General features: G+C 46.5%; 1 protein-coding gene across 1 annotated transcript in view; it reads right to left on the bottom strand.

Annotated features, from left to right (window-relative positions):
* Window positions 1–1170: 1170 nt before the first annotated feature.
* Window positions 1171–24855, bottom strand: part of LOC119457910 (homeobox protein Nkx-3.2) — a 42157-nt gene continuing 18472 nt past the window's right edge. Inside the window, exons 3-5 of the mRNA XM_049671433.1 lie at window positions 8419–8634; window positions 7733–7985; window positions 1171–6426 (exon numbers count right to left, since the gene is read on the bottom strand). Of these exons, the coding sequence (XP_049527390.1) occupies window positions 6030–6426; window positions 7733–7985; window positions 8419–8634 (866 nt within the window). The 3' untranslated portion in view covers window positions 1171–6029. The remainder of the gene's footprint in view (window positions 6427–7732; window positions 7986–8418; window positions 8635–24855) is intronic.

Raw genomic sequence — 24855 nt, 5'->3', positions numbered from 1 at the left:
TAAATGCGTAGTAAAGCCGGGATTTCCAAAACTCAATTTTTATTCGGGGGTTGTGACAGCTGCAGTCGTCACAATGTCAATGATGGCGTCATGTAATTTCATGGCAAGAACACTAGAATCAAAGCTGGTTTTAACAAAATATCTAAATACTACAGATGATATATGTCACAGATGTTTTATTTTGTGCTCTTACGTTTGCTAGTTGTTCCTTTTTTCCCGCACGAAAGTTTTCTCTAAAATATGTCCCATGTACGTACGTCCCGAAATTATCATCAACCCGCAAAATGTATCCCTACCTACTTGCTCTGGAACATAGTCATCGATGACTATAGTGTAAACGATACCTTGCGTACCCCTCAAACCGATCGACAAAACCTTCGTTAGACGTTTTCGTTTTAGCCTGCAATCTGTAATTCTTGTTTTTCAAGTCGTGTTTTACCGGCAATACGTGTCAGGCCATCTTGAAACTTCGTACAACTGCAGCGGGTGAAAGGTTGTGGCGTCATTCAGCATCGCAACCTGCGTAGGAGCCCTTAAACGCCCGTATGAGCAGGGCGTCAGTGATAAAACATTACTTAGGACAGCCACCAAACCGACGCAGTTTCGCCACGTACGCACTCGCCGTCACGTCGGATATGCATATGACGCCTGTCAGTCTCTGGGGTGCTGTTTACCCTGCACAGCAGTAGATGCCTCCCCTGCCTGCTATCGCTGTCGACACCATATAGTTAATCAAATACTGTGCGAATTAATGTACTTGTATTTGTGAATGTGCAACAGAGCTGCTTCTGCTTCTTAGAACACAGGTTTCACTTTCGTGTTAGGGCCGATTTCTCTGAAATACAAATCAGCCTATTCTATGTAGATACGTAGTTAACCTAACTTAACAACAGTTAGCTTCAAGTGGGAATGGCATGTATCTTTTGAGAGCCTGTGTGCTTATATAATGTCCCATTGCGTGTTACAGCCTGTGATAAAGGCTAGTGCAGAAGAGGTAAATAAGTAAGTAAATAAATAAATAGATAAATAAATAAATCTACGCTGGCTAAACTGAGAGTATTCCTATCCGACTGCTTTCTCCCCGAAATGTAATGCACTGGAAAACGAAGAACATGAGCATTGCAAGCTCACGACCTGAAATAAACCATAGATAACAAAGACAACAGATGATAGGTTTTACTTACACGTTCTCTTTATTTTATGTACATATGCCAACACAAAGCCGTTAGCAAAACTAGAAAACAAAAGAGCACTTTTGCAACACATATTTTTTTGCAACGTATATTTTTTTTCTCCATACTTTTGACACATTTTTCGCTTGCTGCCAACAGGTAAGTAGAAATCTATGAACGCGAGTCACATCGAGGCTGTCTTAAAATGACAGTTTGACGCACTCGTCAGGTGACAATATGTTCTTTGAGAACAACACAAAATTTAAAACAGGTACGGCAATTGTCCATTTCTACTTCGCCCTCCAACATCTACGTAAAAGCAAAAAAAAAAAGAAAACAACCGCAAAATGTGAAATGTACATGTATATTTTGACACTGAGACTAGATGAAGCATGTGAATGCGAAAAAAAAAACGAAAGCACTACAATACAAGCAATAACTGAAAGCATGTTCTAACACAGCAGCTGCTTAGTTAAGCAGAATTGAAAAGCGGTCCCGCAGATTCCTCGTACAGGGTAAGAAATCGGAACTGAAAGGCCTCGAACATTTCGTGCACTCACCCCGTCACTTTCAATATCTCGAATGGGAGACGAATTGCGGCATTTCTAAAACACCACAGCGAAAACTCTTCCAAACTCGGCAACTCGACGCTAAATGTGCTGGAGTGCTCCTCGATCTAAATGCTGGAGCAAGGGAAACATTTTTCTTTGAATCTTTTCTACGACGAATATCATGAACTGACCCCGTCTACGGGTGGCAGGGTGCAAACTGAACAACATTTAAATGCAATACAGTAACAAGTGTGAATATTTTCACTGTCATTTGGAATATCCAACGTAGAGCTTGTAGATTGTAGCGACTGCAAAATTTTCAATTATTTAAGGAATAGGAACGCTTTGACAAAACTACCAAATCATCTTAATAAAAGTACAAATTTCTCTTGTGTTGTTGCTGAATTTAGTACACGCGTGTGATCCCAATGTTGCATTTGTGTATGTTAAAGTGTGGCTTTACGATGAAGTTCAATTGTAGTGATACCCTTCCGTGCACTAGTATACAACTATGGAAACGTTATATTTTATGAAGATGCCAATGCAATAATTTATTTCCATGCGTAGTTTCAAGTGACGCTTTTTAAAAGGTTACATGGTCGCTCACTGCTAGGCACACCATTTCACATAAATTCAATCTTGCATTGCACCACAGATATCTGATAAGTTGTAAGAAATATTATGTCATGACGACGTCTTACACAGACATCCATTAGTGAAGGATTCATCTCACACGTTCGTTTCAAGTTCAAGTACCTGTGCGTGTTTGATTTCTGATTCGGTGTAGACTGAGAGTAGAAGATCATGCATTTTGTACAGGCCAAAACTTCAAGCAACTTCTTTTGGCCAAAGTAAATCATCTCTTAACAACTATACCTTTAATATCTCTTGGCCAGATAGCGCAGTCCGCCAATGAGAAAAATATTTAATCGACTCCTTGCAACCTTGACAGATGATTTTCATAAACTTAGGAATACGCAAAGACTTGGACAAATCGCGGAATACTTTCCAACGATTCGAACTTTGTCGTAAACTCCTCGTCACTGCCTTTTAGCACAGAAGGCGGAGGCGCACTTACAAGGAAATTTCTTCAAATGGCTACTAAATGCTTAAGCGCAGCATTGTATTCGGTACAACATTGTATGCAGGACACTAAGCGTGGTATTAGAACAAGGATCAAGGTGTGAAATGCAGAAACAATATAACCGTTTGAGGATTTTGAAATCACTCTTTTGTTAGAGAGACAAAGGTGTCTTCAGCCCATTACATTAAAGAAGAATAGACTAAACCGGAAAAAGTGGCAGAGACGGAACACGAGAGACTAATTCTACATGCACAAGCTGCGGGGTGAATGGGTGTGTATGAAACAACATATGTAGGGCGTGTGTTTGCGCACTTTACACACTTTGTATGTAAGCGAGGCTGCGTTAAACGCTGACACATTACCGTGCACGGTCGCCCGTGCCAGTGGTCTAAATGCACGCAGCCGTGTACATACCACGTACACAAACACATGCGCACACAGTTTGCGGGTCATTGTTGGGCCCGCAACAAACTTTTTTTTTACTCTTAACTTGGTACGCAGGGACTAAGGCACTTTCCCATTCATAGCGCCCCATAGAGTCTTTCTTTGGTATATGTCAGCATGTTCAAAGTCTACGTCACCCTTGCGGTGCCACGAACGCGGTTTTGGAACAGAGTCCACGGAGTACACGAGCCTTGCACTTCGAACTTGGGTGGTCCTTCGTCCTCTCAAGAACAAATACGGCATATAAGTCGCAGGTCAGCCAGAACGGAGTTGCTTCACACGTGTGCGCGTGAACTGTCCACACGTCCGAACAGAATGACTCAGTGGCTAGAGCTTGTGGCAAGAGACGCTCTTCGACAGTTACATCTAAGCAGTCCTCCTAATCAAGCGCGCTGACGGATATGTTGTTTTCTTCTCTACAAAGGTGTGTCGCAAGCAGTGTTGTGCAGGGATCTCGTTAAGCCAACGTCTATGGCTACAAGACCAACGCGTAGCAGTGCCTTTAGGACGGGGCAGCTAGTCCTACTGGGCCAGGGTCAGTCAATGTCTTCGTGGACTGCGCTAGAAACCGATCGATAGGGTCATCATATAGTGCTGTCTTCATCTTCAACTTTTGATATCACCGCAATGCAAAAGACCCTCTAACTTTTCATATTTAGACCTCCAGATAGAGTTAAAGCACTACATCGCTATTGAAAGGCTTTGCCTAGAAGTGGGGCTTAAGACCCTCCGGCAAAATTCAACTTTACTTAGGGTCAAAACAGCTAGGATAAAATGTTTCTCGTTGGCTGCTAATCATTCCTTAATGGTGTCCAGTAACGATGGAGTGAGATCAACTGAGGAGACTGTGGACTGCTGTGAAGACCCAAAAAGTAACACATGAGCAACAGCGATTGTGAAAGAGAACATGTTACTTTTTTCAAATGCTTGGAACCATATGTTTCTAGATGTTTCTTAGAAGGCTTACAAGGTTTTTCTCATAAAAGAGATCCTTGTCAGTAACCGTCCTTGGGCATCCGAATACATCCCCTCTGTCAAGTGTGAATCAATGCTCTCCGTTTCAATTCCCTGATGCCCGAAAGCTCAGCACTTCAGTCAACACCTATCTCCAATGGAGAGGTACTCTTATGAAAGCGTTCCAGGTCAATATTAAAGGACTAATGGGTGCAATGTTCAAAGTTTTTCTGGTCATGAACATGGTCAAGAACACCGAGCAGCCAGCGACGACACTACGCTTGCTTTCACTGTTATACGCGTTCAGCGCGTCTGTGAAAGTCGCTTGCACGAAATTCCTATTTCACACCTTTCGACGCACTTAAGATTACACATCCCCTATCATGCCTGCACCAGGACTTGAGACGGCAAAACCTGAATCTAAGCTGGACGCCGTGTACGCTCGGCTGCACAGAGTACATACAGTGCTTTCAACTCCGCCAACCACGAAATAATGTGCCACGCGATGCCTTACACAACGACAGTAACAACTGCAATGGAAATGGAAAGTGGTAGCGAGAATTTGCGAAAGCGCGTATTCCATTTTCTGAAGCTGACGAATAACGCGTGTTAGATTATCTTTCCTAAAATGCGAAAGAAAACCTTTTCACGCGCTGATCGCTGACGACACAGTGTCTTCGAAATAAATTCAATGCTGCAGAGGGGCCGCTACAGCCGAAGTCTGCGTCACGGTGTGTAGGCTTAGCGACGTCCTCAATCAACATAATTACCGCTCCGTATCCTGACTTGTAACGTACACGGCGCGTTCCATTGTTCGAAAATGCAGGACAGCCTTCGTAGTTGCATTCATTTCGGTGCACTCGCAAACATGGCTATTACCACTGGTCTGTCTTCCGACCTGCTTGCGACCGACTCGGCACTCTGCATGTAGCTTTAAGACTACGAATTTCTCCACCACATATGTGCAAATCCCAGCCGGCACCAATCGCGGCTCGAAGAGGCGTCACTCCTGGAGTTATAGTAAGAGCGCTGGCTTCTTTACACAACGTCCGCTTCTTTACACAACGTGTCGAAGGGGCGGCCATTTCGCACTTCACCGCTTCATACAGGGGCATGCGGAGAACATTGTCGAAAATGTGTTCGTCAACGCGCATCGAATCACCACTCCTGTCGACCACGGAGACACCTCCGTAGTATCTAGAATTTGCAATCTCTCCGTACACATCGCCACGAGAATCGCCAGGGGCGCTGTCATTCTCTGTGAACGCTGCATCGGACCAAGACGCGCACACACTCTGACACCTCTTTCATAAGACGAAATTAGCAACACACCAACCACACCAACGGTCTGGAACTCTCGGGTGTCACATCAACGTCAAGGGGTCATCGCTTCTTTTTGTCACTACTATTACAAGCCGATTTGTTTCCAACGACGATATCTAGTTGAGGTTATCTGTCCTGGACTCCGGACTCACGGTTGCCGCGAGACGCGCCAGCACTGCCGAATCAGCTCACTGCGTTTCGGTCCACGTCATGTGAAACTACGAACCACATCACTAACGCGCAAACAACCTCAGTCCTGGACTGCCATGAACTCCGGAGTCGAGTCAGGGCAGTGGTTGCAACCGCGAGCGTCGGCTCGGTCTCCATCTCCGTTCGGTCCACGTTGCGGGGAAAGCCAAACACTCTGGCTCGCTGTGACGGCTCTGTCCCGGACTATGCCGGACCACACGCAATTCACCACCCCACGGTGGCGGCGGCTGTCACTCGGTTCGTCTCGCGATGAATCTAATCCACCTCGCGACCCGTCCTCTGGTTCGGCGTTCACCACCACCTGGGTTGCGGTGGTATCATCGGATGCGAGTAGGTGGGCATCACGCTCCCTCCGAAGGATCCCATGCACGTAGCCACTGCCGCCGCGGCTGCTGAGCCCAGGTCGCCGGGAAACGGTACCGGTCCTCCCGGTGGCGGGGGCAGGACGGACGAGGTTCCGTCCTTGAGCGATCCGGGCTGGCAGGGCTTTCCGTCCCGCACCAGGACGGGCACCGCAACCCGACGAGGCGACGGCAGCGGGTTGCCGGCGCCGGCCGACCCGTCCAGGCCCTTCTCCTGCCGGGCGCGCTTCGTCTTGTAGCGGTGGTTCTGGAACCATATCTTCACCTGCGTCGGCGTCAGCCGGATGATGGAGGCCAGGTGCTCGCGTTCGGGAGCAGACAGATACCTGCGTGACAAGCAAAAGGTGCGCGCGGGCTTGTAAGGACACACGCATGGCCTTACACACGCGTGACCTATTTGCCCTTGTGGGCATCTAAATTCTAACCCGTGTATGCAGGAATGCATCTTAACTTGAAATCTGCGGTTGACCTGATCTAAGTGACGCCTGGCGTCAACGTGCCCACGACGCTCATTGCGTTTCCTTCGGCGCTGTCACTACAAGCGTTATTATGATAAAGTGAAGCATGGGCTTCTAGTTAAGATGCATTCAGTATACGGAGGTAAGAGTATCATTGTAGCGCGGGTAGGTGCGAGTACAATGAGAAAACTTTGATCGAGAGCACTTATCTTCAGGCCCATGCTGAATATAGGGTTCACGGCAGAAGAGATGCTGATTTCTAAAGAAATATAGGTTATTCAGGGCGATGGTGCTGATACACCCAGGAAGAAAACGGATACCACACGAAGAATGGGAACTATCCGAATTCTTAAGCGATCACTATCCCTCATAACGTGAACCGCACTTTCAGCTTTGGTTCGAAGTCAGCGCTCTGTCTCGACTATTCTATCGTCTGCTCCACGTACTTTCGTTGAAGTTATGCTTTTAGAAAAGTTACAGAATATGTAAGAGAAATATGTGTGTTTGATTAAACATGGAAAGGCCCGGCCACGCAGGCGCGGCGTTCCACTTCAGACGTATAGGGTGAAGGACAGAACGTGGCACACAAGAGGAAAACGAAAGCATAACCGATATCGAAACAACACGTCCACACTCAGTTATTGAGCTGTTATTAAAATCGATTTACTATAAACGAACTAAATCACTTTGGTAGTACGCAATGCGGATAAACGGAACGTTACATGCTGCGCACATTAGCGAGTCTGAGAGTTTTCCAACAACCAATACAAATGAGTGTACTATTGGCGTCTGATCTCACTTTGAAGAAGAGTGTGAGGTCCTCGCCGCCGACCTCCTCAGTAATTTGAAGCCGCAGCCAACATGTCACCCCATAACTCAGCCACGTCCACCATATAGCAATGTGCCAATTGCAATGCATTCTAAAATCTCCTGTGATTCACCTCTCGTTCGTCTTCGCTAAGATGAATCACCAGCAAAGTCAATCAGCCACTCTTGGCTGGTTAGCATCCCTGCCTTCCTTATATCCATCTCTCTCTCTCTTACACACTACTCTGTATTTTCGTTTTTTTGCCTTAGCTGCCTCGGTGGCTTGAATGAGTTTAGCGAGGGACATCAGGCTCTGTTCGCTTAATTAACGTTTTAATTCACTGATTGATTGACATATCACGCTAACCTCTGCTGCCGGAAACGCCTCTCGAGCTCGTACGTCTGTGCTTTGGAGAACAAGACGCGGCGTTTCCGTTTCTTTTGGGGTTGTTGCTGGGAGCCGGGACCAGAAGACCCGCCGCCGTCGCGGTTCTGCCCGCCGCCCGGCCCGAGGTCGTCGCCCTTGAGGTCGGAGCCATCCTCGTCCTCGCTGTTTGAGTCGTCCACCGCGAGGTCCACTGACGGCTTTGATGACTCTGAGTCGTTGGGGCTCGCCGGTCCTGCACGATGGTGGCGGAGCAATAGTTGAGAAACGTGCGGACCTGACACTCGAGTGAATGCATACGCAGTAGAGCGTCTCCCAGGTGTCCCTCCGAGCGCTATACCTGTGCCTTAGAGAACACTCCATGCTACATAAAACAGGTACCGAGTGACAAAGGTAGCAACTCTAGCCTGTGTCATTTTGCAGGTGTGATGCTTCGTGCTTGAGTCCTTAGATTCCTATTTTAGAAATGTATCAATTGAAGTATACTCGTAGACACAGCATTACGTGAAAATTTTGGTTTTATCCGGTGTTGCAGTTAGTTAGTTAGTTAGTTAGTTAGTTAGTTAGTTAGTTAGTTAGTTAGTTAGTTAGTTAGTTAGTGAGTGAGTGAGTGTATCGAAGACTATTGGGGAATCGTGTATCAACAAGTCACTTGCGACTGTACTCACCCAGGAGAGGTCTCATAGATCCCGGGGACACGGAAGAGGGCGCCACGAGCGGCGTGCTTCCGGTAGGCAGCGCTGGCGACTCCTGGTGGGGCGAGGCCGCGAGTGCCGGAGGCTCGCCCAGCTCTCCGGCCTCCGAGAGGAGCGGTGAGGGGTCCGAACCCACGGGGAGCTGTCCCTGCAATGCGTCCATGCCTCCGCCACCCATCGAGCCCAGCGCTGCGCACGTGGTAAAAAAGAAGACGAAAATGACAAGGTCAGTACATAAAACCATGGTAGGCTACATTATAAAATTAAGCTTCGGTGATAACGAAGCGGACACCTGCTGCAGTTAAGAGTACCCGCCGTGGTTGCTTACCGGCTTTGATGTTGCGCTACTAAGCACGAGGTCGCGGGATGAAATCCCGACCGCGGCGGCCGCATTTCGATGGGGACGAAATGCAAAAACACCCGTGTACTTTGATTTAGGTGCACGTTAAAGAACCCCAGGTGGTCGAAATTAATCCGCAGTCCCCCACTATACGGCGTGCCTCGTGATCAGATCGTGGTTTAGGCACGTAAAGCCCCTTACTGTAATTTTTTGGGAGTAGGAGGAGAATTAGTTACACAAATAACAAATGCCTCTTCCTCCGTCGTCGTGAATACGTTAGCGCACCTTCTGTGTGATCGTTCACATTTCAGTGAACAAAGAAAGGCGCTTCTTGGTAAGAACCTCCTTGGTAATAAAGTAGCGTGAGCGCTTGCTTCTTTAAGAGTAAAAGAGTGTAAATGACAATTCCTTCGATAAAAAGTATGGCTCAATTAGCCTCTCTTCCCTCCCTAACATGGCAACAATAAGTTGGAAGGGGGAGGGGGGGGGGATTGTGTCTGGCGTCGCCGCTGTTCTCAAACAAAAGGGGTATTAGTGGCTCGAAAAGAGAAAGGCTCTCGACAGAAAACAATATAATAGAAAAGAGATGCAAGAAGAAGCCTTCTCCTCTGTAACAATAGCCAAAGATTGCGGCAGTTTCTTTTTTCATCACGTGACAGGGCCAGCGTACGACAATAAATTGATAAGTGCCCATATATCACCACCGTCATTTCGCTCGAAGTAAGCAACCCGTGCAATTGATTTAACGACGTTGTAACACTGAGTGCGCTCACCTTTACAGAAAGAAAAAAAAAGGAAACTTGCTGATGTTAGGTTAACCGAACGGCTACCCCATCGTTAGCCTAACATCACCCAACTTGAGGCTCAAACGTTTGAGTTAACACAACGGTTACCTAATCGTTCGTCTAACCTAACAGAATGCCATGTTTGACCTTTGGGTTTTTAGCACAACACAATGGTTAGGTGAACCTAAATTATACAGCTTAACCTAAAGTGATAGCTTAACGTATAGCACGACTCCTCACACGCTTTTGCAGTGACCGGAGTCACGTGCGAAGTGGAACACTGATTGTAACGAATTCAGGATTGTATTTCTGTATAACCACGATTTGCGCAAAAGCGATGGTACCACTAGTGCAGTGGCGATATTGAACACCGTGACTACATGAAAGCGAGGCTAGCTCGCGATTACGTCATGTTTAAGCGCATTTCGCAGCTTTAAACTTTCGTTGGCGACCATGCGTTATTTATGGAAAGCGGCCGGAGGTCCCTTCGACCCGGTACACCTCTAGAGGTACTTCTTTATTATGTCAATTTATGCGTCGCGTGTGACAAAAGTACACTTCGAAAAGAAAATTATTCTTGCGAACGCCGCTTTTTTGGACGCTTAATGTCAATTATAAAATGAGCTGCACATGAACGAACGTTGGCTGATGCCACCGTGCCATATCACACTATATAGAGTCACTCAGCCCAGGGAATTACTCAACAGTCATGTGATTGTAAGCGTATATGTAAGTCGTGGGATGTAAGTGGTGATGTAAGTCGTAGCGATAACGCATAAGACAGCTTATACTGTCGTCATATCGAGCGTTCTTTCCTCTCGCGCTTTTTTTTTTCCAACGTGACCCTTCGTCCCGAACATCGTGTCACATTTTGATTTTCTTGTATCCCGACTCTTGTTCTTTATTATATATATATCGTTCGATACTCGCGTTCGTGCCTTTAATCGAAGACGTCTTGCTGCATGAGTGCATCCACGCGCACGACCTTCTTCAGATATCGTCTGCTACACGGCGATGCGTGAGCAGACGACTTTTGCGGTTGCAAAAGAATCGATCTCCTCTCCATCCACTGCGTACAAACATCGTCTTGAGGCACATTCGGGTGCAGCATTCGAGACACACACGCGAACGGTGGGAGGAGACGATTTCCAAGAAAAAGGACAATGCGATATCAGATGATAGACCGGTCGGATCCTGTTCCTCTTATCGTATATAGCTCCGCGTGAGGGCAAAAAACAAAAACAAAAAAAAGCGCAGTGGCGCTTGCATTGGGTTAGGTCTTGCAGTCGTTCGAAGGCTACTGAAGGGGTGACCTTACCTCTAGAAAGCCAAAACCGTCTTATGCTTTAAAACTGACATCTGTGTATGCATCTGTACTGTACCTCTAGTGCTTGGGACATTTGTAATGCTTAATTTTATGATACCTCTTTGTTCCCATTGGAATGTGTGATCCTTACTTATTAATGTTTATCCTAGAATCTACAAAAAAAGCACAAAGAGACATGAACGGAACAGACACTACATGATTCCTACTCCGGTTCACATGATTAACATGGCCATGTGATCCATGTCCATGTTAATCATGCGAACAGGAGTAGCCGGCGAACTATGTTGGTGGCATTCTATCCTTACTTATATATAGGTCAATAAAAATATACACATCAAAGAGAATTGCAACTTTTCACCTGTATTTGTGGCGCCTGGTACATTTAAACGGAAAAGAAACTTCAAATTGTATTTGGTTAGAATTTATTTCATGTGCTAATTATAAGTAGAATTGATTATCTGGATTATTCAAGACTCAAACTTTACTGCGGTGACAAAAACGCATTGCTCTGCGATTCGACTTACGTGTCTCGGGCTTACGTCAGAATTTCAAGGAATCGAACTCGGCGTATATCAGCAATAATAAGTTAGGCCCTCTAGAGTAGCACAGTACTGTGTCCACTGAGTCGCCGAGTCGGGTGGTCACGTGGTGTGTGACGCGGTTGCATGTTGATGACTCGCGCGGGCGAATGCGACGATATTCAAGCGGTTATAAGGAATCACTGCATGAGCGGAGGCGTACGGGACGCAGGGAAAGTATTAACCGCCGCGAAGCTTGCTTAATGCTTATTTGAACACCTCTGAGCATACCACATGATCAGTCAGTGCCCCCTTACCGGTGCCGAGAGTGTTGCAAACCTCGGGAGAGTCTTTGTGAGAAGCACAAAGCACATTTTTGCGCGCTGTTGTCAAAGATCGTTCCACCAAGTTCCCACCTTTGATGACACCGACTCCGGGATAGGCCCCGCTTTGCCATTTCTTTACCCCCGGTAGCTATACGTAAGAAACGAGCCCACAGAAACCCTGAGAGAGCCTTATAAAGGAACCTGTGTCAATGTAAACGTATCCATAATTACTTGTTTAGCGCAAAAAACAACGGACACGTGAAAGACGACAGGACAAGGCGCTTCTCTCAACTCAGTTGAGAGAAGGCGCTTCTCTCCTCTTCTCAGTTGAGAGAAGCGCCTTGTCCTGTCGTCTTTCACGTGTCCGTTGTTTTTTGCGCTAAACAAGTAATTATGGATTCGCACCAACTAGCCCGCCAACGAATTGTGCTGAACAATGTAAACGAATAGCCGAATGTTTCTAGAAGTGTAATCGCTTTAATAAGCGAGTGATGCACTTTATTTTGAATATTTCTCACACTAAGAAAAAATTAGGTGGTGCTTGTAGTTTGATCGCGCAATTCTGTAGAGAACAGAGTCGTTGACTGGTACACCTGTAACGGTATAGCGTACGCAGGTGGCCTTACGTATATAAGCCGGCTGATCACGTGTTCGTTATGTGCAGCGGCGGCGTAGAACGAAACCGCCATAACTCCTCTCAAGCCGGAGCACTATAGCTCTCACGTATCCAGGACAGGGGAATAGGGCAGTGGAAAAAGGGGAAAACTGCAATACAGCATCTAAACCTTTAAAGCCACAAGTCTAACGCGTAACCGCACGTGCGTATATGAAAGAGATATAGGTTGGGTTCGATGACAAACGTGCCATGCAGCTCGGTTGCCTATCAACTGGACGCCATTGTTCAAGCTCCGAGTTGCAAACTCCGATAGCTAATCCGGCCACTGACCGTCAACCGCGAAAACGGTTGAAGGAGACGAAGTAAAGCTATTCGCGTGAATAAAAAGGCATCGGCACGGCATTAACTGTGAGACCAAGGTTTAGCGTTGCGCTTGTGAACTCCTGGGGACAGTGTTCTATATATATATATATATATATATATATATATATATATATATATATATATATATATACAAGACGCGCGGGTGCGACACGTTTGGCGCGAAGCAGCGCGCACGCAAGGCAACTGCTGCTGCGCAGAAGGAGCATGCACCCCGGCAGTTACCATGTGTCTCCCAACATAGCCTCCGAGATCGGGCCGCGTCCTGTCTTTCCCATAAAATAGCACGCGCCGCCCGATCTCGGAGTCCATGTTCACAGTGCTGACCTGATGAGGAGTGGCGCCAGCATCGTTACAGGCGTCGCACCCTCCATGGTGCACGGCGAAATATTAAATCAGAGTTTACGGTGTGTTACGCTATGCAAGACCAGTGCATACACACGTAAGCTCAGCAGAAATGCTATATTGTGAGTGTTGCGCGCATGCGCACAAGGTTCATACGCCGTAGCGGAAGCAAGGACGCTGTCCTGGCTCCACTACAACCGAGTAGACTGAGTGGAGCGTTGATGGTGCGCGTTTAGTCCCATTTTGGCGCCAAATTAACGCCACTCCGCGTCTCAGGAGGCCGCGGAGGAAGGAAAAATTGGGAGGACGCTTAAGCTTCGCTTTTAAGAGTGGAACGCGATAGCATTCAAAGATCCCTGACTGCTTCTCACGCTTCCCGACAACTTCAGCTTAAGCAACCGTAATGGTACCGGAAAACACTGGCGGCGAACGCTATGCACGAAGGCGAGCTTTCTGGTAGAAACGTGGCCTCGGAATATCCCGGAGATATGTATTCGGAATATCCCGGAGATATTGCACAGCCGCGCCAAAAAAAAAAATGCATAATTTTCGGGTTTCCGTTTTTGTTTCGTACTTTTAATATTTCAGTCTGTCGCGTTAAAAGTTGGGAGGGAACATTACGTCACGCACCCAGCTTTGGCAATTCAGCGAACGCTTCGTGAAGCCTGTTCGCGTGTTGGGCCTTTGCACAGTGTCGGCCCAACACGCGACCTCTTGGGTCGAGATCACGGAGCAAGAATCAAGATTTGCCGAGACGTTTGGTGCCCGGTGGTTTTGTTCGGAGGCCCTGCCGCGGCGCTGCATGCAGAAAGGGAGGCCTAAATTGACCGCGCGTTCAGATGTGACTATCACGTGTTTGGGCCGACACGCTTCGCTTCAATCGCGTTGCGGGATGCTCCCTCCTAACTGTTTCCTTCCTCCATGATGATGGGTATAGTACATGGATTTGTCTGATCTTCGTGTTTGGAGCTTTCAGACGTTCTTGTGGCTTCCGTTTATTACGCTTTATCTGGGCCTAAAGTGGCTTCGATTTCAAAGAAATTTATAGTTTTTTTTTTAGTGCAGAGAGTAATAAGACTACGCAAGCCCACATCATCACTGCTAACTGCAATGGTTCCGCGTGTCCATATGCGTCCGTGGCATAATTGCTTCAATATCTGGCTTGAGTGCTAGAGGTTCTGTGTTCGAATCCTGCCGTCGGATAGTTTTAGTACTGTTTATTTAATTATTTATAACGCAGTATACTTTCTTTAAAAGGATCGCTTTTGCAAAGCCACGAGGCCGTTTGAAGCCACAAGGACGAAGTTTAGACAAATCCATGTACCATACCTATAATTCCCATGCTGGAAGAACCACCCCAACTGCAGCTCCTGCAGAGACTATGGGGCAAGAGTTCCCTCCACGGAAGCAGTCGCTGTGCTACACAGACACTCCACTAACATTCCCTGAGAAGCGTAATGTTGTCGTCAGTCGAGTAGCGTGGCGCTTTGTTCAACTCATGTGGACTGGAGGAAGAGCCTTCAAGTCGAGGATTGTGCGAGAATACAGGGCTATGCCGGGCAGGTGTTCGCCGCGCGGGAAGCAATTTCCACACCGAGAAAGAGCGACACCACACGAGCGATGATAACGAAAAGGCGGGCGAAGAACGAAGATTGGTCTTATCACTTCGTCGCCGCGCGCGGGAGGAACGGCCGGCAGGGCAAGCCAATCCTGCACGGCGCGCGCCGCAGCGTCGACCAATCGGCGGACCCCCATAACGCCAGATGGAGGGAGCGCGATTAGCTGAAGTGCATGCAGTAAACAGGAAAAGAAAGAACGGGGCGATAACGCTTAGAATGTGCTCTGGCGCTTGCTGGAAATGCGAACAGAAAAAAAAAAAAGCGGAGATAAAGAAGCAGCGCGGAGATTTCTTCATTTCTTTACAATAACTTCACGCATGCAGAGCGCGTTCTGCTGTTTGTGTAGCGAAGTTTGTCTTTTAGGGTAAGTCGGCGGCAGAAGTTTGCGGACGCGGGTTTCGCGAAAAAGAAGCTTGATTTTCGAAGAGTTCTTGCCTGCAAATAGTAGACAAAGAGAGAGAGAGATAGAGGCAGAAAAACGAGGAAATAAAGCCAAGGAGAATAACTATATAGCCTAGTTGAATAGGTGGGGTCGAAAACCACGTTTCAGAGACGGCTCTCTGGGTAATACAAACCGATCTCGAAGGCTACGATTTTGCGAACTGCATCTATATGACGTGTTTGAGGACCACAAACATGTCATACATGTTACGTTTTGTACGCCACCTATTTGCTACCCTAAACGAAGGGAGAGTGATGTAGTACGGAAAGAGAAAGAAGACTGGAGTTCATGTTAATCACACTCTTTATACAAACCATAGCACGTCTATATAATACAGCTATAGCACTGGTCTGTCGCGATCATTTATACTGTTGTTGGGCTTTTTTGACCACAGAAGATGTATCTGCAGATTCTGCACCCCGTAAACTTATGACGGTGATAGCCAAAGTTTTATGCAATGCATTGAGTCTGCAGACTCTAGACAATGAAGAAGAGAACGGAGCGCTAGAGCATGCGCTCTAGTTATTAAATTTTTGTTGGAACACCATACGGGCAAATGGCAAATGCGATACCATCAAAAGCAAATGAAAATGAACAATGCTACACGATCAAAAGCGAGATTGGCACCAATACATATGCGCACAAATGTTTAAATATCTTATCAAGCAAGCGTACACGGGAGCGCCTGCCAATCTCATAATGTAGAAGGCTTGCTTATACGTATATACTTCTGCTGCCAGTTCGTTATTGCGTCGCGACAGAATAGCTATACCATGGCTGGAATATATCTGAGAACGTTGCAGCTGATAAGGCTGTACACGACACATGCATTAGGACAATGTAACCCCGACTTCCTTTATCATAAGATTATATTGCGCCATCATTTAGGGCATTCAGGATCACAATTTGCATAATACAATGTAAGCTCTCTTTGCTTTATCCAATCCTTCATGTTATCGTAGAATTCATGTGCCTTCCAGTGACCTGACGTTGTCTTTTCTGTATACTTACTGTCTCTGTATATACGTGGAGCTAACTACCCCTTCCAGTGTGTTTCATGCGAGCTCTATTGTGGACTATCCTTAGCGCATTTACGTGCGCTAGCCTTACATCCTATAATGGGTTTTATGTGGCCTCTTTTCTGATTTGTCTTTTCGGCATTACGTCACCTGATTGTATACTTTTCCGTGTGTTTTATGTCACCTCTGTTGTGAAGAATTATACTTGAGCATTTATGTCACCTGACTTCAAATCTGGCTTGTTTGTTCGTAAATTCCGTGTATTCACTGCAGGCCAATTGTTATTTGTATTTTATTATATATCCGCTCTGTGTGAACAGGGGTAACCAGCACGAATCAAATATCATGCAATCAAAATCTTTAATAACGTGTAACAGTAACGAAACAAAAAAACACGGGTCCAGTGGGATATTCAAGAAAGTTCTTGATTCGAATTGGCAGCGCGTCTTTCAGGTTGTTTAAATACGTTTCACGAGGTAGCTCTATATAAAGCGTTCCCGCATCACTTCGTCAAAGAGCTCTCGAAGAACTTATACGTGGTCGATATAAAAGCAATATATGTGCTGTCACTTCTAAGATGGACGCATGCCAAGCTTCAGATGAGATATTACGCTCCAGATTTCATTGTTTGCACTCGTGAGATTGAAGGAGGCCATGATAAGAGCAAGCGTAGTCCATGGCTTATCTTCTATTGGAACGCGGCATCGGACCTTTTGGTATACAGCGTCAGTCTGTGCGTCAGCATTGACGAAGTCAGGAGGAAGGCAATTTATACGCAAGCAGAACTTTGTCATTTTGCAATGGGCGCTTCCATAGATTCTCGATATGTCGAAATTCCTATATACATTTCTCGCAATCTTTGCAGCTAACGTCAGTGCCGCGTCTGATGGTCGCATTTCGTCATACACGCAATTGAATTCGTCAAATTTTCTTCGAGCAGGGTACTTACATTTAGTGCCCTAGTGCGCCCTTTGCCGTCATGTATACATGTACAGTATACAGCCAACTTTTAAAGCGAACACTGAGTTAATATTTGGCTACCGATCACAGGTAAAATAGGCTCGCAGAACGATTGATTAAAAGTTTCGTGGTCAACCAGGAAAAGGATTTTTGAGTCATCTTGTCATCTGTGCAGCGCTCACGAAAAAGAAAAAAAGAAAAACAGGAAAACGTGAAGACCTTGCAGCGCTGCCGTCCATGAATACATTCAATGGCAGCGAAAAAAAAAAAGAGAAAAAGACAAAAAGAAAAGAAAACGAGAAATTCTGCGGCCCATCAATAAACGCAACAAGAGAGTTGCATATGCCAATTCAACGTTTTCAGACTCACGTAGCGTTTTACAAACTGATCTCCAACGGCGTGTCGGCCTGCAGAGAAACAATACCGAGCCCATTCTACGTGAAACAAAGAGTCGCAAAAGAATACAACGGGAAGCTTCGCCTTAATAAGCCTGACACATTCCGCGGAAAAGAAGATCTACCCCGTTTGGGGACCAAATGAAGTTCTCCGCAGTCGAAGCGTTGCGCGACTCGCCGGACGTAATACGCGAATTCCCGATCGCGCGATATGCGAAAACAGCCAAACGAACAGGCACCGAGCCCGCCGCTGTGTCGAGGCCTGCTCCGTGTCCTCGGCCCGAGAAAAAAAAAAAAAAAAAAAAAACATTCTCCGCCCCGAATCTTCGCTCCCCGACGAGAACGCGAAGGGCGGAGCCTCCGGATCCTATAGCTCCGCCTACTCCGACTACTTTCCCCTCTTTTTTGCTTGTGACCCGGAGAGGACAGCATGGTGGGAGGGGAGGAGAAGTGACGTAGAAACCTTCCCTCGGCCTACCTGCCCTCTCTCTTCGTGTTCCTCCCTTCAAACGCCTCCCTCTTTGTACTCCTGCTCCACATATGTTTTCCTCTCCGCCGTTTCGTTTTTCCACGTCTCTCCCTTCTTTTCCCTAACAATAGAGGAGAGAGCAGTGTTCGCTCTTCGCCTGAGACAACTCCCTCTCTATATCGGCGTTTTCTTTCTCTCCACAGGCTTTCTCATCTCACCTACCCTCTCTCTCTCTTTCTCTATTCCGGAGCACCAGATGTCGACGCTCCTTTCCATTTCCCAACGTGGTTGCTCGGTTTTTCGTTTTCTCCCTCTCCCAAAGAGTAAGAAATCAAGAATAAAAGAAACTGGAAGAAAAAAAATCACATTCTTCCTTCCTCGCGTTCCCTCCTCGCGTAACCCCTGTTTTCCTTTTTCTTTTGCGTTTGTGTTTTGCGGACTTGCCTTCCATACGACCAAAACCTCCTCCCCCCCCCCCAGCTTCTATACTCCTCACCCAATTTATTCTGCTCTCTATCCCCAATCTCGGACCCACGCTCTCTCCGAGTCCGTTTGGGAACGGGTTGACGGCAGCGTGGCGGTGATCACTGCACGCCCCGCATGCCCGACCTTTTTATTATTATTATTATTTTATTTTCCCTCTCCCGCGGAAGGTGTGCCGGAATCGACGCATTCTGCGCACTTCCGAACGCCATTTCCGGTGACGTCACGATGAGTTGTCACTCCGATCGCTGCCCCGACCGACACAGACTCCTTTCCACCCCCGCACCCTCCATCGTTTTTCGTCCAGTTCCCCCTTCGCATTGTTATACTGTGCTGGGATACACACCTTTCACGCGCGTGCTATATACTCGATGAAGGAAAGAATGCGTGTTCCCTTCCGTTACGCATCGAACGCCGTTATAGTTAGCTTGCAGCGGCGTTGCATGCGCGTGGAACAAGCCTCGTTCGTTCGCATTGTGTATGTGAAAACATATACATAACTATACATAGCCTGCTCGCTGAAGGATGTAAATGTCCAAGTGTGTTTATAGCGGCGAAACGACCGTTCGTGGCGCATATGTGGTTGTTTGTGCGTGTGTGTTTGTGGAAGTCTGGCGCCTAAGCGGTTTTTGTGTTTGTGTGTCTTGGCGTAAATGTCCCACGCATTCGCGTGATCATTCGAAAGAGGCGTGAAATACGGTACACGGTATGTGAAGCAAGTGTTGCTGATGTGCCGGATCACCAAAATTTCGTCCGATTGCTTGTTCGCCTGACGGAGGTTTGGGGTGGCGGTATACGTTATATCTTTATGGACCGTGATTCTCACGCGCGTGGGATGATGCCGAGATAGCGTGCACGATCTGAATGTATACACGTTTCCGCGTGGCCCGGTTTGACGCGTGTCCCTATATACAATAGTGCTAAATTGTAGCGCGGCTTATGTGGGCCGTGTTGCAAGAGATTAGCCCGAATTTAACCAATCGAGGGTGCGTCGCATGCATGCGCGTGACTGCTGAGTTATAGCGGATTATCCGGCACGTGGCAAGGTTTTTATGGGCGACCTATATATCGTCGTGAACATATCAATCTTTATTCCTGACTTGCATAAGAAAGTCGCGGACGTTTGTGGTGTATACCTGTGTATTAATTATTGCCCTTGTGCATACTATATATTACGAGGTTTAAGAGAAGAGTTGGGGCTGCTTAATTTATCAGCTAAATTATTTGACTGCAGAAGTTAGGCTGCTGAGCGCTGCAGAAACAGAGAAAGTAATGAAAGATTTGTGCAACCAGCAAGTGGTTGGCGAACTGTATATATAGTCTACGACCAACGCATGTAGTCACAGCGTTTTCTTGATCGTTCCGAAGACCCTCCTTCCATCGGCACTTCGTCTAACGTAAATTGTTGTATCCATATATATATATATATATATATATATATATATATATATATATATAACTCGCTCCGAATTGAATTCTTTGCATGTCGTGCATGGATGCATGCGCTATTTTCACGACGGATCCATGACGTGTCGTAGTAGGAACACTATATACGCCTTCATGCCCCGATATAGAGTATATACCTGTTTCGAGCATACAGTCGAGATAATGTTCGAAGATTCCTGCCAAGGTGAGACGAAGCGTGCACCGACACTCTATATACGACCCCATTCACTTTAGTGAAAGTGGCCAAAAAATTCACAAATGGCTGCCCGCGTATACGACCTGCATGGCGCCGCCATTTCACGCCATGACGTCCGATGCAACAAATAGATGCAACGGACAGAGCGCCCACACATCACGGACAGATACATCGGGTGCACACGTTCGTCACAGCGCGTGGGCAGGTGTGCCGGAGTGCAGCATGTATCCTCATTCTGTAGTTGACCCTCTTCCTGGGGCGAGTGCGTTATTGAACTAATTCAATTTCTCAAAGTTAAGTGCGTCACAATGTTGGTAAAGTACGACTTACACACAACCTGCAGACAGGACGGCATCGGATCGTAATTCGAACATACGAGAAAACATAATTCTGTAACGCGGAAACTCAAGATTATACTCGCACTGGAGACGAAAATGTTTCTTTGTCGACGCGACTGTGTACACGCACGGACGCAGGAAATTTGCCGGGGTAGCCATGTATGGCTACCCCGGCAAATTGTAATATGTGTCGTAAAGTAATTAACTAAGAAGTTCATTAGTCAATTTTTGTTGATTAATTGAATATGTATTTCAATTTCTCGTGCTACTAATGTCCGCCCCATAGAATAACCCAGCTCCATGATAAGAATCATGCTAACTGCCACAGGCGACTACAAAAATTCCGTAAAGCTTAATTTTGAACACCCGGTATACATCTTCGCTGTAAAAAGATATATATATATATATATATATATATATATATAGAGAGAGAGAGAGAGAGAGAGCACATGTGCTAAAGAAATACTGATTTATTGTTCGTAATACACGTCGTTATACACCTTGTGGCTGTTGTCCCACAGATAAAATGTAGTGATCATTACCGACTTATATATATTCATCGCTCCACTGCAAACTCACAAACACTGGCATGGCGCTGTTTGGCCATACCTGGCCCTTGCGCCATAAAACACCAAACATCGTCATCATATATATATATATATATATATATATATATATATATATATATATATATATATATGATGACGATGTTTGGTGTTTTATGGCGCAAGGGCAAGGTATGGCCAAACAGCGCCATGCCAGTGTTTGTGAGTTTGCAGTGGAGCGACGAATTCTGAGAAGTAGATGACGCACATACTATAAGCAGTGAATTGTTTAGATGGCATACGTATAATTGTCGTTCAAATGGTGGCATCCTACACTCCGTGACCACCGCATTTGTTCTCCCAATCTATGTAAATATTCGCGATTGCGATGACTACATTTGTAACATGGTCGAAAATCGAAAAGCCACGATATATCATTAGACGTCGAGCGTGCACCTTTTAACCTAAATGAAATACCCAATAAATACGCTTATCAACTTCTCCGTCAAAACCACTTCTGGAATATGTTAGCAGTTGAGCGATTGACACTTGAAACATGTCACTGACAAAGACTATTAAATTCCCTTGTCAAAACTTTGCGCTCCAGTGAAAGGCATCCCTTGTTGGACCACTGCTAATTGCTTGAAGTGTGGCCTCTAGAGATTGCTCCGCGGTTGCCATCTCGGATGCCATGCTTCGAGAATATATCGTCTTGTTAACCTCTGTCTTGTTTGAGGAATGTCAACGCGCGAAGCATGTACCGGTTGTTACAGCGTGAAATGTGAGCGCCAAGCTGTGCGAAGAAATTTGGAGGACGCTTAAGCTTCACCCTTAAGAGTGGAACGCGATAGCATGCAAAGATTCCCCGACTGCTTCTCACGCTTCCCGGCAACTGCAGCTTAAGTAACGGTTATGTTTACAGGGAAACTCTGGCGGCGAACGCTATGCACGAAGGCGAGGTTTCCGGTATAGAAACGCGGCCTCCTGCGAGGCCGATCCTGGAGGTACACAGCCACACACACAAAAAAAAATATTACATAAATCATTTTCAGGTTTCTGATATTGTTTCGCACTTTCAATATATTTCAGTCTGAGAAGGTTTCGCATGAAAGGCATTAGCTGTCGGTGTTTTGTTTCATGACACTTGTTTGTGGGCTGTCATTCTCCAAATTCCGAGGAACAACTTTTTCAAAAATGTAAGACAAGGTATGAGTAACTCAAGTGATAGAATGGTGTGGCAATATAACCGCATATAGCGAATGCCATATACCAAGGCGTGGCATATACATATACCTAAATATAATTTTCTCTAGCGGACAACGCTGCCGACACCGACGCCGGATTTTCGGCGACACGCGGAGCCCTCAACGCTCTCGCATTAATACAAACACCGACGTATATAGTGCAGGGAAACTTCGCGGGATGGGAATGCTGCGTTTCACGTATGCTGTTCGCGCTCAGAGAACAGAACGTACACGAATTGCGAAACCGTTCGCTCTATACCCATCGCTCAGCTATTCAAGAATGAAACCTCGTTCTCGTCTTGACGAAAAATTTCCTTCATCCGTAGCCCAGTCACAGACATGCTAGCAGACGCGCTCTTCGTCTGTTTCGGTTTCAACGCTGACGACAAACCAACGGGTTTGCTCGCAGACGGTCGTGGCTCAGTCGCATCACCCAGCGGCTCGAAAATGATGATGACCTTCATCACGCGAACGACTTCTGTCGACTCAGCCAAAGCCCGACGGCGTCCGCCGCCTTTAAACGCTCTCTCGCACTCGTAATGCGTGCGAAAAAAAAACTCGTCGACTCGAAGAAGATTCCCGCGCGCGTCAGCGCCTGGACGAAAGCTGCATGGGGGGAGGGCGAGATCCGTGCGCGAGCTAGGCCTAACGAGTGGAAACCGCATCGGAGGACGTCATCATCGTTAGGCTTAGCGCAGCTCGTTCGGGCATCCGTACAATCCTGCATAGTCCCGCGCGCCCTCGTCGTCGAGCTAAAGGATCACGCCCGAACATTTGTACGAGCTGTAAATCGCCGCTCAGGCCGCAACGCATACATTATACACCGCAGGAACAACCGGCGGTGGTTTCTCCCCTTCAAACGGCAACCCCCTCCCTCCCAACCACTCTCTTTCATCTCTGCTCCCGACTTCGCGCCTTCCCAACGGCAATAAAGCACGCGATGAGGCACGAAATCCCGTTAGGAATTATTACATACCCAGAGTAATAATGCCAGCGATTACGAGCACCATTATACGAGTCTGTCGGCGTATAATAGGGAGCAGCTCGCGCTTTGAAATTTCTTTGTATGTTGTATAGTTTGTACCTCTCTGCGCGTCTCGCCGGTATGCTGAGGGTTGGCGGAAATATAACGCGTTTGCAGGTTTTGTGAGCACTGTCTGAGCCATATGCCCAGGCGAAAGAGAATCGTGCGTCCGCCATATACAATGGGAGCTATATGCATTTATGGCTGACGATTATCACAGCGCCACGTCGCTGTGGCTGTAAAAGCGACGGCCGTATTGTGTGGTGCTGGCTGCGTGCGACGAGCTTCCGTCACAGGTTTCCGTTGGTTTCGACTCGACCAAATGAACCGGAAGTAGCCGCCGAAATGTATATATACGGCGAAACAAGAATCTTTCGAGCTGAAGAATCCTTGTGAGCGGAACTGGAGCGGAACGGCCCTTATACGTATACGCCTAAACTGAAAGGCGTGACTTAATGTACATTTGTGCTGAATCAACTGACGTGACAGCAATGCCTCCTTTTCCCGTGACATTTAAGTCAGCTATGGCACGCCACGGCCATATCTATAGAATACTAGGAGTGGTGCCTACGATGCCTTACGAAACATTGCCTGCGGCGGAGCATTATTTGCCTTAAATGGCTCTTTTGATTCCGTTTGCTATTAACCAGTATATTTGTGTTAACCGAGCAGTTGATGTGCTACAGAAATGTCAAGCTATTAATAGGGCCTGCTTATGCGTGTCATCTTAAATGAACACTACGAAGGTTATTATGTTGCACTATTAATTGCGTTTAAAGTATACCGAAATGCTCAATTTCAGCAAGTGTGAATTTTAGCAACATGTTAAATATTTGTAGGCCTTACAATTCCTGGTAAAAAACACCATATGCAGCTTGAGTTTGATAAATTATACCTGCTGTATGGCATAGTGAGCCCTCTCTAACAGGCGCATTTCTGCTCGGATGGATAAGCGTATACTCTCGAGGTATATGCCTTTATCAACGTTGAGCGCGAGGCTAAATTCAGCTTCGATTGCGTCATGCGTGACGTGATAATGGCGTCATCGGCACACGCGACACATGCATGGCATAAAGTAATGGCTTCTTTCCTGCGCACAACGATATACCTTTGTACAAAGTGCGTGGGTAGTATAATTCCAAAGATATATAAGCGATAATGCTATAAAATGTTTTCGTTACATCGGTTTCAGCAGGCGACTCCCTTTCACAGTTTCCAACCAAACACGTTTCACGAGAAAACTTGCTCACATTATGAATTCTTTAGGATGTGAACATCGCATCATGTTAATGGAGAAATCCGGTGTTCCTTTCTCGAGAACTATTAAAGAAAATATGGTATACTTTGATTCGATTCGATTCGCATACAATTCGATTCGTATGCAGTGCATGCGTCGTCAAAAAATACTATTCGCACACTTCTACATATATCTCTGGAGGACCGAAGAAAGATTATAATTAAAACAAACGAGGACGTCAGCCAGACATGTGGTGAGAACTCATTACTATAGCAGTGTCGGCGAACTATTATGGGGAACGTTACAAACAGGCATTGTAAGAACGGACTGAGAGAGCCAACGGGGCGAATATGGG

Source organism: Dermacentor silvarum, chromosome 7 (assembly GCF_013339745.2).
Source record: "Dermacentor silvarum isolate Dsil-2018 chromosome 7, BIME_Dsil_1.4, whole genome shotgun sequence".
NCBI lineage: Eukaryota > Metazoa > Arthropoda > Arachnida > Ixodida > Ixodidae > Dermacentor > Dermacentor silvarum.
The sequence above is the reverse complement of the archived record's forward strand: the minus strand, read 5'-3'. Positions and strand labels throughout refer to the sequence as shown.